General features: G+C 34.8%; 1 protein-coding gene across 1 annotated transcript; it reads left to right on the top strand.

Annotated features, from left to right (window-relative positions):
- The first annotated feature begins 678 nt into the window (after window positions 1-678).
- On the top strand, window positions 679-13,767 carry LOC121367687 (small integral membrane protein 14-like). The gene is made up of 5 exons (XM_041492010.1): window positions 679-839; window positions 3,133-3,213; window positions 6,265-6,313; window positions 7,390-7,535; window positions 8,327-13,767. The coding sequence occupies exons 2-5, from the start codon at window positions 3,139-3,141 to the stop codon at window positions 8,369-8,371; spliced, it is 315 nt and encodes a 104-aa protein (XP_041347944.1). The 5' UTR covers window positions 679-839; window positions 3,133-3,138; the 3' UTR covers window positions 8,372-13,767.
- Window positions 13,768-15,243: the final 1,476 nt, after the last annotated feature.

Raw genomic sequence — 15,243 nt, 5'->3', positions numbered from 1 at the left:
AAAGATGTAGCGGGTTTCTTCTCTGAGACTATGTCAAAATTACCAAAGATAAGATAAACTTTATTCCATATAAATATTCCACATTTGGAACAATTTAGCAGGATCACAGTTTTCCATAATATATATATATTTTTTCATGCATATAAACATTTTAAATGTTATGTAAAGTTAATTGTTCTTTTACTGGGGTAGTGGGTTTTGTCGTTCGGATTACAACTGGAGTAAAGGGTTTTGTCACAAAACTGTGTATCCTAACCCTGTTAGACATCCAATAGCCGATGATTAATAAATCAGTGTGCTCTAGTGGTGTCGTTAAACAAACCATTTTTTGTTTTCTTAATTACATTGGCCCAACTGTCAAAATCACCATATATACCAACGTCGGCAGTCTACGTTGGGACAACAGTACACTTTATGTTTGGCCAACGCTGGGTCCACCACGGTGTTTCGCTAAAGGGGTGTTGCCAGGACAGCGTGCTTGAACCTTTCCTGAACATAAAACAAACAATATGGCAACGACTATTCGCAACAAAAGCTCATGTCGGATCTAATGTATTAAACGGAGACCTATCGTCCCAGGCTTGAAATACAATACAATATTGCAGTCTCGTAAGTCTGAGCTACAGTTCCCTTGGTCTTTGAAACCGAAACAACTCGTTCACGTGATCTGACATCCGGGTCTTCTCTCATAAAACCTGACGTGGCTTTTGTTTATTATTGACCAGGAAATCAATTGTGTTAAGCGTTTGACAGCTCCATCCTCCATTTTTAGTGGCATTAAGTCAGTGCCTCTTGCATAAGCCACGTCAGAAATTGTTAACAACGTCTAAATTCCACAGGTATGTTTTCTGGTTCCTTGCCAAGGCAACAATTTTATGCGAGCTTTCGAGTTTTCGGTAATAAAGTTTGTCGGGACTGTTTAGTTTACGTTTGGCCTACTCAGCGTTTCGAGTTAATTTTGTATTAGTAGAATCCAAATATCTTAGGATTAGGAAAAGGGCAGGATTGATCTTGACATTTCATTGGTTAGACAGATGCATATGGTTTAACACGCCTACATCCTGCAAAAAATAGTTTTTGCCTATTCCAACCACTTGAACAGTGCTCCACAATATTGTGATGACTGATGACAGTGAGGTGTGCTGTCCTATGTGCATTAAATATGCCATAAAAAAAAGGGTGCCTTATGTGGCAGCAGTGCCATTATTAAATTTTAACTTTTCCTGCTCAGAACCATTAATTAATGCTCACTGTCTCACCAAAATGACCGTATTGAGCAGGTCATCACCCTCCAAAACCAACTCGCTCCATTTCAACATATCCCAATGGTTGGTCATTTCATCACAGTAATATAGTGTTTTTCCTAGCTTGTTTTAGCATGGTGTAGCACCATGCCTCTGTAGTCTAACGCCATCTTGCCTTAATCAGCACCATGCTGCCCTGAGATTAAACAAGCCTTTTTCAGTAATTAATTCTAAAATTGCCTTTTATAAAACACCAAAAAAGGTATTATTAATTAATAAAATATGCTTTTTATATCTTTTTGCCATTCATTTATTAAAGCAAGCACATAAATTACATTAATGTTTATTTCAATTAATTTTTATGTATTTTTAATGAAAAACAAGTACCCCAATAATGGTGAAAATGCCCCAAAAGTGTTTGGTCTACCATGCCTTGCCTAATTTCTAGGGAAATCACTTTAATACATTTTTGGGCCCCAAAATTGTGAACTGATAAACACTGTCAGTATTACATACTAATATAAATACATACATATATGCATGTGTGTTCTGCCAAAAACAGGGCTAGCTCTGGGTGAACAAAAAATATCGCCAAATTGTTTATTGAACTTCAAAAATTGCAGAAATCAACAGTTATTTTCTAAAAAATATCAATTATTACATAAAATTATTTCGCCAAATTAAAAAAAATTCGCCAACTGCTTTCAAAATTTGCAATTGGCGAATTTGGCGAGTGCCAGAGCTAGCCCTGAAAAAGGAGGCAAATTTATTATAATGTATCGTACATGTAATTTGGGGGCTTTTGGGATAAATTTACTATATATATAAAATAATTTTAAAAAACAAAAACAAAATTCTACCAACCCTATTTTTTTTTTTAAACATGTAATTGTAAACTGATGGTGAGTGTGTTCTGTATTGTGACTCGACATTATTTTTCTGGCACCAAATGAAAATAACACCTGGAAAGCTAACATTAGCTTTGACATCATTAGAAAGTGATGCCATTAGCAATTGGAACAGGCCAAGTTGTCGGTTCAAGGGTCTACAGTTATAGATTAGTAGAATCCAAATACATATGTATCTTAGGATTAGAAAAAGGGCAAGATTGATATTTCATTGGGTAGATGCCCCTTTACAGATGTGTATGGTTCAACAGGCCTACATCGTACAAAAAGTTTTTTGCCTGTTCCAAGCACTTGAATGTTCAGTGTTCCATAATGTTGTGATGTGTGCTGCCATGTGACATGAAAATGTGCATAAATATGCCTTAAAAAAGAGTGCCCCAAAAATACCAAATATACAGTTCCGTAAAAAAAACCAATTCAGTTTACAATGGACATAACCATATGGAGTTTTTAGATTTGCGGGTGTTATTGTCTATTTGATGCCCACAAATGTTTCATTTTTAACCTCATGCTAACACCTTTGGTCAAAAATGACATTTGCAGTATCAAATAGACAATAACACCCGCAAATCTAAAAACTCCATCTGGTTATTTCCTAATTAGAAACAAGCAAATTTTTTTCCCCATGCAGTTTGTATTGTAATGCTGAATTTGTAATGTTTTTATTATGCATATTCATAAATTCTTAGAAAATCCCCAAGATACATATTCATGTACCTCACCAGAGTGGGGGGTTTTCTCTGCTAGGTAAATGTTATTGGATTGATAGATTTGCAGCTATTTATGAGAAATAAACATTAAACAAAAATACCAGGTAAGTTGATAAACTTCAACAGTTCAAGATGAAAAATGTTTCTCAAGAAAATTAGTTGTTCCAATGTTATGTAGATTTATGTAAATATTTTCTTTGACCTAATATTTTGAATTTGAAACCTAAGATTTAAAAAAACATATTTGAATTTTGATATATTACATTGCAGTTCAAGATGGCGGATGGAGAGTTTGACCCGTGTGAGTGTATATGGAACCATGAAACTGCCATGCAAAGACTCATCAATTTGGTATGTCCAAATCTCAATCTTAATATTGCAGTGCTCTAACCTAATGACAGCAATTGCTGGCAGTGAGATATAAACTGCCGTCGGTCAGGGGCATCACTGATGTCACTTTTGTGCCGTGGGATAAAAATTACTGCTGTTGGTAAAGGCCGTTGCACACATACGCAAAACCCAACAGGCCATGTGATGGACCTGTGTCGTGACGGCAGTGTTGCTGTGGCTTGTCACAGTCCTATATATGGGAAATATCTGGAGAAAATAACTGCCTTCCATTTCCAACAATATCGCATCTTAATTTAAAAACGGCAATAAAAGAAGACTCGAATGAAATTATTATAAAATATTTCATTTTTATTGTGTTTAAAGCTAAAATAATGTTGTTACAATGATGGCCTGTCGCAAACTATAGTTTTTGAGGAGTTTCTATTTTGTTTTTTAACAATTTAAAATTAGCTATATAAATGATATATGTGCGACTCACTTTATTTGTCTCGATCGTGATTTTTTGCAAAGATTAGATGTTGTATAGAGTTTGTTAGTGTTGATATAACTTGTTCAGTTTAGCCATATCTTTATCTAAAAAGCCGCTACACTATGCGTATAGTGACCCTGAACTTTTTCCTGTGTTCTGAATGGCTGCAACGACGCTATGTGTCGTGCAGAATAGGACTGGTTCTACTCCATTCCACACATTTTGTTTTGTTGCATGACTTTGATCTCGCACACAAGGCCATGTCACAAAATCTTTATTACTTTGCTGTTGTCTGGCCTGTTGCTGTGGCGTGTTGCATATTTGTGCAATAGCCTTTAAGCTCCTCACGATGGCAAAATGTATAAACCTGTATAAACATTATCTGCCAGTATTTAAAACGGCCATTTGAGTCCTGGTTGGAGTTAATGGTTTTTTTAGTTAGTACCACTCGATGGAACGAGTCATGTGCGTACCCAGTATTGTTATATAATATACGTTCTCGCTGTATATTGCTGCCCCATTTTTGTGTTATGCACCTCCCGTTCACGTTCGGCTACCCACCTTTATTTTCCTGTGCCCCTTTTAATTTTTCCACATCCTACTATAATTTACAGCACTCATCCCTGCAATTTCAAAATGCACACTTTTTTTACACTGAAAAACATGGATCAGTCTGCACACTGGAAAACTGACACAAAAATTCAGAAGCTTATGACAGTTACCGTTTAAGTACATAATTAAACAGTATTTTTTACAACCTCTATTGTGTCCCATACTAGTATCCATTTGTATGTTTGAAACATAGAAAGAGCAATGAAAACTTTTTATTTTTATCATTTCGGCAATCTTCTGAAAACCCCCTTATTTAGTGCCAAATTTGTCACGTGATCAGAGCGGTCATTCTGTCTTTTGTGTCCACTGATAAAAACAACGGAAGTGATAGTGTTCTTCATTAAAATAATTTATCTTGGGTGCCAAATAATATGGACACCGCCTTTATAAAAACGAAACTGCTTTTATGAGCTAGCGATATCATGTCAGTGGAATTGATTCATTCGAAAAAAAAAATAACAGACAATTTTTATCCCACATCAGAGGATCACTTTTAAAACTCTTTAGTATTTTTCAGATATCTTGAAATCTTTATTAAAATAATATTAAAACTTTGATTGTTTGAACAAATGAATGCCAGTGAATGTCAGACCACAATATCTCCGGTTTACGGTTTAACTACATAAAAGATGAGTCAGTTGTACATTGTACCACATTTTTTGTACCAGATAACTGAGTGGCAAAATAAGGGGTAGGTCTTTCCAAAAAGTCAACCAACACACAACAATATACAGTAACCATGCTTTCCTTTTTTCTGCTTTTCATATTTTTTTAAAATTTATTTATTTTGTGAAGGGCGGCAGGGGTTGCATAGCCGCCCCTTTTAATTTTCACCCAGCGAGAACACTGCCGGGCTGGCACCGGACGGCATATATTAACAATGAGGAAGGGTCAGCAACACTGAGTGATAAAATACATCTCCCACTCACTAAAAACAACTGTAAAACCCCAAAAGATATTTACACAACAAAATGTATATATCTGTTGATTCCTAGAATGATAATTTTTCTACCTATACAGTTTTATGCCATCCATGGAACAATTTATAATAAATTCCTGTTTATTGAACTTTATTAACATAAATTGAAGAAATATGACTATATGTACACACAGAAAAATAATCAGATTTATTTGTTGCAAAGGGCAATTTAAAAAAATTGTTGTCGGTGGGCTCTTTCACCCATGGCAGTTGTTTTAAAAATTGCTGTGGGTGATAAATTCTTAAGCTTGAACCCTGCTATTGTATGCAATTGTTTTTAACTTCTTCAGTGTGCATTTGTAAGATACTTGTAAGCAAACAGAAATATCATGGTGATAAGACTGGAACAGATTTTGGTTTAGTCAATTTTCAGATATATATACACAGTAAACAGTAATGCCATGAAATTTATTACCGTAGTCCCCTACCGGACCAACCGGAGGGAACTATATGTTTCATCTCCATTCTTCTGTCTGTCCATGTATCTGTCTGTCTGTCTGTCCGTCCTTCTGTCCCACATAGTTTTCCGGATGTTTATTTTTTACAATATCATGAGATATTGAGCTGACATTTTGTATACAGCTTTATCATGTACAGTTACAGATCAAGTTTGAATTACAAGGTGATATACATGTTTTTGGCAGAGTTACAGCCCTTGAATTAGGAGATACGAAAACATTTTGTATCCTGTAGGGGACATGTATTACTTTAGCAGTACTCTCAGAATATTTGCTTGGCCAGACTAAATGTTGTATCCACTTTGTATACAAATTAGCAATTGGCTAATTTGGCAATGAAATATAATAAAAACTTTTTAAGAGGGTAGTAATTCATGCACATCACATGCACAGCTTTTTTTATCTGTTCAGCTTAAATGTAGATGGGATGTCTTCATCACCCTTCTAACATCTTGTACAAATGTAACAGTCAAATATTGTTCTTCGTGTTACAATTTCATATGTTACTGATCACACGTCTTGTTTGATTTCAGCTAAGGAACTCCCAAAACTACTGCACAGACAACCAGTGCCTTCAAGATTGTAAGTATAACTTGTTTTTAAAAAATATTTAAAATGATACTGTATCTGCACAGATGGTGTTTTAACCCAGGGTAAATCTCTTTGTTGCACCTAGATATGAAGTGCTCATTAAATTCATGCAGTCTGTTTTGATCCAGGTCAGAACAGGTAGGTCAGGGGCCTAATTCACTAAACTCTCGCAACTTTGCGATCTTGCAGTGCAATGCTAAAAGACTTGCAAAGAGGATACTTTGTTGTCTAGCAGAGCCTAAGAGACCTTTGTGAATTAGGCCCCAGGCCTATATGTATGGACACTTGCCTTAAGTGCTTGGGACGTAAGATCAAACCCCTTTGGTTAACCCACATTCTGATTAGTTTTTTTCTTGTCCCAAGCAATGCTCCACAATTGGTATATCATATGCTGTAGTATATGCTATTTTGCCTGTGGGGAAGTACACAAAAGATCCAGGGTTGTTTGTAGTGCACAGGTTTCCTCTTGTTCTGTACGTCAGAGCCGGTGTAAGTTGACACCTGCGTCCATGACAGGCGTGGACTACAACAGCTTGCTCTGAATGTGCACATAATATCCTTTGACCGTGACCTTGACCTTGCTGGTTTCCTCTAAGACTATATGTCAGAATTACCAAATGTTTCACATCCAGTAGCTGATGATTAATAAATTAATGTGGTGCTGTCCTTAAACAAAATGAACTTAGTTTTTACGTATGGTGTTATTGAATTTTAAAATTGTTCAGTGATATATTATTGGTATTTTATTTCCAGAATAGAAGGAAACCATATACAAAAGAGTTTATATATTCAAAAGTAGTCCAGTTTGATTAACCTCCTTTATATAAATCCTCATGTAATGAGAAAATGGAGCAATGTCCAGAGTAAAGACTGGATATTAGATTGGTCATTCTAACACTTGTTACATATTGTGTTTATTGAGGAAATTTAACAATCCTAATTTTTTTTTAAGGCAGATCTCTCTTCCTACCCCCCCCCCCCCCCACCCCCACACCCCCCACCCCCCTGTAAAGTGTCATCCCATTTACCTACCGGTATGTACTAAGCAGTATGTGTACATGTTTCAGTGCCAGGCCCAAATGCCACTCCAGATGGCGGGTACAGCACGATGATGATGATGATGTTGGGATGGCTCGTCGTGGCAACAGCTCTCTTCTTGTTGAGACCCCCAAGTCTGAGAAACCGAGGAGATGAAAAACCAGCAAGGAATAATGTAAGTCATACGTGTTAATTTAATTTCTAGTGTTGTAGAAAATTCTGCTTCAAATCTTCAGTTCAAATTCATGGGTTCAGGGGCCTAATTCACAAACGTCTCTTAGGCTCTGCTAGACAACAAAGCATCCTCTTTGTAAGTCTTTTAGAATTGCACTGCGAGATGGCAAATTTGCGAGAGTTTAGTGAATTAGGCCCCTGGTATACATAAACGATTGTTAAAGATTCAATGTTGTCTCCACATACTACATGTAAACATCCTTTATTAAGGCAAAACACAAACACAAAGTTCTACACTTTCAATAAAATCATGTGCGATTGCTTTTGATAGGTTTCATGCACTACTTAATTTTTTGGTGCTGTTATTTAACTAATAGTTTAGAAGTGCGATGCTCTCTATTTTGACAAAGACTGACATTGTATTTTCATATGACTGAAATTCCAGATTACATCAAAAACCATGGGTACAAAAGCTACATAAAGAGTATTTTTTAATAATAAAAATACAAGGTTGTTTTTTTAATAGCAAGAAAAAGCGCAGTATTTTTGTTTGTGAATAATGAGGACTGCTCTTCATGGATGATTCTGTTTTATGGAAATCTGTTAATATTGGAAAACGTTTGTTTTATAACACATTTTGTCGAGATTGTGAAAGTTTCACCATTCTTGGAAAAAGTGGATGTGCTGTAGGTGCCACATAAACATGGATACTGGTGCTTAGATATGACTTATAAGTATGATATTTGTTTAACATTGTAATTACATGAGTTTCCCTTTCATTTTGTTTTTCAGGATCCCAGCAGTAATCCACCCCCACCACCTCCATCAGTACACTAAACGATAACAGAGAAGTATGAAACAATTGACGGCAGAGAGAACCAATCAGTCTTAACTGATTTCACTACAGCTCAGAAATAGCTCCACGCTTTCCACCACTACAGTATAATTAAATATCTTTGAACTTTGAATGCAAACTACAACAATATGAATTTTTTACCTGAAAATTTTACTTCATCCAACTTGTGATCACTGAAATAAAGTTACATGTACGTCTTTTACCAATGTTATTTTCATTTGTATTGGCTACATACATGTATGTGTTAAAGTTGTACTTGATGAGCAGGAATAACAGTTAGTAATTGATAATGTTTTTTGGGGATTCATCAACTAAAGTTTTTTATATTGCTAATATGTCACATATTTGGATTTACTAAAATTGCTAATGTTTTGAGATTTACAGTGTATAGATTTGACATTATCCTATGGCTATTGTTTTAACTATATTTACACCTATGGCTATGACTATGAATTTGAGTGACATAAATATAATGAAGATACACATCAAGAGTTTATTTCCAAAATACAATACATGTCAGTTTTTAGATTTTGAACTTAGCAGTTGAAACCTTCATTGGAATAGTGAGTTGATGTCTCATTCCAGTGTGCAATATACGCTACAGTGACTACAAAAAAATTATGTCCTGTTCAACTAATCAAATGGATATGTAGTATTTTGGAAATTGACTCTTGATATACATTTTATTTCTTGGATAATGTGGTTTCATTTTCTTTTCTGCTTGTCTTATTTGACTTTCAGGTTGTTTTAAATTGATCAGGTACATTCTTCAGTAAGAATCATTATGTCCAGTGTTATAATTTGTAAGTAACCTTCCTTGAATCATTTGTTTTATAGGGTCTGGTTTTGTTTTAGTTTTGTTAAAGCAAAAGTTAAATTTCATTGTACTTGCAGTGCAAGTTATTTCCGAGCTGTACCGTATAGCATTGCTTTTTCAGAAATACTGTACAGCTAATATTTTTAGTGTTTTTTTTTTTTTTTAATAGGTGTTGGCAACTTGTTTTTTGTTTGTTTTTTGTTCGCACAAAGATTCTGTTGCCATGGTAACAAGAACATGACTGGGCTCTAAAGGTACTGAGCCTGTTGTATTTCGATCACCGTCTTTACAGCTTTATACTCCACTTACCACTCGTAATAGTGCTGTTGTTTATTTTGAAGGATTTATTGGCTGTACTTTAAACCTGCTTAAGTTTCATGTTCACTCTGTTATCTGTATAGATCTCGGTGTTCAAAATTATTTAAAGTGCCTTTGCTACTTCTACTGTAAATAAGTTTATTAATGGCTCTGATCACAAATGTTTTGTAGAATTTACTAGTAGTTCTCGGGAGCAAGAATTAAAAAAAAATATATACAGTGAAACCTGTCTAAACGATCACATCGGGGACCTAATATTTATAACATTTAGACTGGATCTGGTTTCTAGAGTCGTGTTTTAGAATTTAGGAAATTTGGGACACCGAAATGTGGCCGGTTTTGACAGGATTCCGTTTGAGACCGGTTTTGCTGTATATTCAGAATCCACAGCATTTCTAATGTAAGTTATATAAAATAATAATAATAGATGCACTGTTAGTAATTAACCTTCAGGGAGAAAGCTATTCAAAAGTGTATTTGACATTTATAGAAAATAGATTACACAGATAGAATCAAATGTTCACAATGTGATGTGTGCAATACCAGTAGGTATTGTGTAAAAGTAAGAAGGCACTTTAAATTTAAGATGGTGATATGTATACTTTCGTTTTGTACAATAATTTTTCAGATGTTTTCAATATTAATTAGTTATAATGTCAAGAATGTTGTTATTGTTGTGTTATTATACAAGAGATTTTGTGTTGATGTTTCTACCGTTTCTTGTTGATACTGAATCCAGCTTTTATATTAATGTAGTGGAATTCCAAAAACCATTCCATGATTACTAGCAATAATGGCGTATGTATGTAATATCAATAAGTATATTTTTAGATGCATATACCACTGACGTCATATACAAACATTTTAGCCAGTGATTGGCTGTGAAGACGTTTGGATAGACAATCCTGAGAAAATTGGGGAAAATGCAATTAGATGTTGGTTCAGGGAAAACAACCATTTCTTCAGTTCTGTACATCCTTTGTGTTTATGGATATTCCATGATTTGTGGTAGCTCTAAACAAATATGTTTAAATAACTCATATTTTATGGGTGTGGCTTCTTAAATTTTCAAGACCTGTGTAAACACTTTGCTCATCTGTAATGTTGGTGTTGCCATTGTGAAAGCTAGATTGTGTGTCTTTAACTGCTTGAGGTTAATATAAAGGATCACCAAAGCAACATACAATATGGTCTATGACTATCTGAATCCCCGGTGCTTAAAGATGTTTTAAAACAATGATTTTTGTTCACAATGTTTCAGCATGTACATTTGCATATTTTGTGTTTAAAGTAAAACAGTATCTGTGATGACCATAATTCAATTGTTAAAACTACTTGAAACTAATGAATATTAAACCAAACCCCCAAACAAAAACTACCTAAAATGAAATGTCAGTGATTTATTTACATGTCACCTGATACTTGGCAGGCCAGGATATTTTCATTGCAATAATACACATTTTATCAACTTTAAAAATGGTTACATTTTCATTGAGGTCAGTTTAACAAAATCGACTTCATTTGTAACAACTGGTTTTGTACGATATGCCATAAAAACAGCTAGATTGATCAGCAGGTAGTATACAGAATATGTGAATGTTATAATTACTGTGATATTTGAACTGGTATTCAGTCAGAAAGTAACGGAATGTATACATTTTTAGTGTTTGTTTTTAATTGCAACCTTTTCATATTTATCTTTTGTGTGTAATAACTGGATCAGTTTTACAAAATTTAAACACCCTGTTGTATTCTTGTTCTTTCAATGATGGTAGAATTGATTTAATACCCACATACTGTAAAATTATAGTGACTACCTGTTTATTAAAAATGCTCTTTCGGTTCTTCATAAAGGTGACTTTGTTATTTCAGTCAAGACATTTTGCCAGAAATACTACAGAAATTATTTTGTAATAAAAATTATTGTTTCTTAAGTGCTCAGTTGTCAAACTCAACCCAGACCCGAGTACCCGCCACTTACTATATGATAATGAGACTAAGGAATAAAGTAAAATAGCATTATGCTTCTTAATTCCAGCGCTGAACATGGGTGCCAAATCATGCCATTGTATTGCATTCCACACATTCAACTTTGCTTTTTCCTCCACGTCTCATAGTCCTATAGTCTCATAGTCCTATAACGTAACCGGCAGCAAGCATATGGCAAAATTACATAAAAAATACAATTAAATGAGTGTTCTTCCTTGCACGGGTACTCGAGTCCCTTTATGCAAAATGAATAAACCATTTGTACTAGGTGAAGGTAAAGGCAACATGATCATAAATCCAAGAAATGTATCTGCTCTGATTCAGATCTTTTGATTATTATTACTATCTTTTTGTTGATGATTACAGTGTACAACTGTGTATCTTTTTATTGACATTATCATATTGAAAGACAAAGAACTACTCTCCATTTCATCCTTCCACCTCCCCACAAGATCTCTGTACATAAAACTGGATTGTATTTGTAAATTTATTATTTTTTGCAGCTTAACTTTGTAAATGGAACTAGTCTCAGAGTTGTTCCAGTTTGTACATGTTTTGTCAGTTTCTATTCTTTATATCCCCAGGTTTCTATTGCCATGTCTTCACATGTAATCTTTCATTGTTCTTTCACATTGTTCTTTCACATTGTTCTGTGAGTGGTTGTGGTACCTTGCTGGTAATTTTTAGTACATTTTAGTACATTTTTAAAAACTAAGTTTCAACCACATTTTATACTCATAAAAATTAATTAAGGGACAGTAGTCTTTTGGTAAATGTTGGGTTTTTTGCTAGTCTCATATTATTTTCACAAGTTTTCATCATTGTTTCAGTAAAGGTTGGCCCAGGATACACACAAAAATCTGCACACTGGGTTTTTTCATGCTTTTTACAAAACTAATGAAATGCATATTCAGCTAGAATTTATTACACTGGTTTCTAGTGATGGTGGTTCTTTTGTTTGCTCTAAATTGTTGTTTACGAACACACTGCAGTATTGACACCTTTCATTTTAAAGGAAAATGCCGAAAACTTGTATTACCTTACTTTGTACTTTCTTTGATGTCATAAAATACCTGTTGACTACTAGTAAACTGGCGAGTTAGGTTACAGTAAACTACATGTTTTTAAAGGATGGCTTCATGTGGATAATGATGAAATCTTGACAATGACATTTTTCTCCACCATAAACCTAATTTCAATAATTAAATACTAGTATTTGTTGCTTGTAACTATGTACTAAAGTTTGCCCATGTGACAAAGTGATATAGAACCACACTCAATGGAAAAATACAATGGTCAAGTGGTAAAAGCAAAATGAAAATTGCTACCATTTCATTCCTTATTTCGATTCTTTGGACAGGCAATTTTTCTTTTTGCTTGGTATTTTTAGTGCATCTCTTTACTGACGAAAACTTGGATGACCGCCACCATGAAAACCTGGTTTACTGTAAATATTACCCAGCCCCCAAAATGTGTAGTATAATCTTTATAAAGTAAGTTACAATTTTACTTTCAGCACACAAATATACTGTTCAGTAATTGACTTGCAGCACTCATTTTATAGACATGAGAATGCCATTTGCACTTCCTGGCAAATGCTGTATAAATCTCCAACTGAAAATAATGTCCAATGTTATGATTGGGTGTCTGTCTGTTGGTTGCTGTTGTGGAAATTCTAGATTACAAGTCCTTTGAGTGGTGGTTTAAATCTTATTAAATATTGAATTTTAAATATGTGTACAAACAGTTATCGTATATATTTGTAAATACTAAGTTTATAAACCTGAAGTTTGTTCTGGAGGGCGAACTTTAAGTGAATGTGATGCAATAGAATCGGTAAAATTGTTTGAGGGCTATTGCCCTCCTGAACACCACTGAAAGGTTATATATATATATATATATATGTATATTGAATACAGAATATATTAATATTTTATTTTATCAAGATCTGGTTATATTTTATGTGTAGGGAATTGGTCATTTATATCTGTGGGACGTTCAGATTATTTCTTTCTGTGCATATTGCAACTGTGATTCATGTAGAAAGTTCCACGCTCTAATACTGTCTTGAATAAATTCTGTAGAAAGTTCCACGCTCTAATACTGTCTTGAATAAATTGTGTAGAAAGTTCCACGCTCTAATACTGTCTTGAATAAATTGTGTAGAAAGTTCCACGCTCTAATACTGTCTTGAATAAATTGTGTAGAAAGTTCCACGCTCTAATACTGTCTTGAATAAATTCTGTATAATTAGTTTGCTTTGTTATTACTGAGGAGGCAGGATGTAGCCCTGTGGTAAAGTGCTCGGCGGATACACGTTCGGTCCGAGATCGATCCTTGTTGGTGTCCCATTGGGCTATTTCTCATTCCAGCCAATGCACCACAACTGGTACAGATAATCGTATATCAAAGGCCGTGTTTTGTGCTATCATGTCTGTGGGATGGTGCAAATAAAAGATCCCTTGCTACTAATAGAGGAAATCTGTATACGTTTCCAACACTATATGTCAGAATTAACAAACAATAAGTTTTCTTATTACTGAATGCCAGCACTATAGGAAACAAATGCACAGAAAATAGATTCATTTTCGTTATACATGTACAGTAGAATCTCATTGGCTCGAACACTGTCGGTGCATCAAAGTCTGTTCGACCCATCGGGTAGTTCGAACCATGCATTCGGCCGTTGGCGGGTGCTTCTGTAACACAAAAAGCAATTGGACAACCTCGCATGTTTCTGTAAAACCGGCTTGGGCGAGATGATCCGATTGACGCATGAATTGATTGGTGTTACTTGCAAGGTTCATTCATCTAACGATTACCGCATTACAATTGCAAGATAATTAACGACAGGTGCTAAATAAACAACACGATAAGCGTGAAAGGGTAGACGAAAAAATTGTACATAAATTATTTTTTATATTTGTTCGAATAAACGTAGCCATTCGAGCTAAATATGTTTAATTTTACAGTTCGGACCAATAAACTGGTTCGAGAGAAAGCTTCTGTTCGACCCCAGGGGTATTCGACCAATCAGCACCAAAATAAATGAGTTTAATAGAGAGAAAAATCTGGACTTTGTTCTTGGTTCGAGAATACCGGTAGGTTCCTACCGTAGGGCGTTCGAGCCAATGAGATTCTACTGTATATCATTTTTATGAAGCAAGCTTACATACCCAATATCTCATGGAAATTATTGTCCGACAGAAAAACCATAAAGTTTTGTTTATAATTAACTGGCTGTGTAATCTCTCTTCAGATGCACAAGATCAAATACAATTTAGGGTGGTTTGATATACTAAGGTGGAAAAACGAAATATGAAGGTGTTTCCAAAATGTCATCGAGTTGTGTGTGGGAGGGGGGGGAATTGCTTAACACCAAGATAAAATGTACAGTTGGCATTCGGTTTCAGATCAACTAACTTCAAAATATTTGTTAAAATTAGTTTTTGTTTAACGACACCTCGCGTTGATTAATTAATCATCGGCTATAGGATGTCAAACATATAAAGCAGTGTGTTGTACGTAAAATGTCTTGCTAGTGTACTACAAAGAAAGCTTTGCACTTCTAGTTCCCAAACTGTGTGCATAAAAAAGTTAGTTTGTTTTGTTTAACGACAACGCTGGAGCACACCGATTAATTAATCATTGGCTATTGGATGTCAAACATTTAGTAATTCCGACTCGTAGTCATCAGAGAAAACCCGCTACATATTTATACGCCCATCT

Source organism: Gigantopelta aegis, chromosome 3, assembly GCF_016097555.1.
Source record: "Gigantopelta aegis isolate Gae_Host chromosome 3, Gae_host_genome, whole genome shotgun sequence".
Lineage (NCBI taxonomy): Eukaryota > Metazoa > Mollusca > Gastropoda > Neomphalida > Peltospiridae > Gigantopelta > Gigantopelta aegis.
The sequence above is the reverse complement of the archived record's forward strand: the minus strand, read 5'-3'. Positions and strand labels throughout refer to the sequence as shown.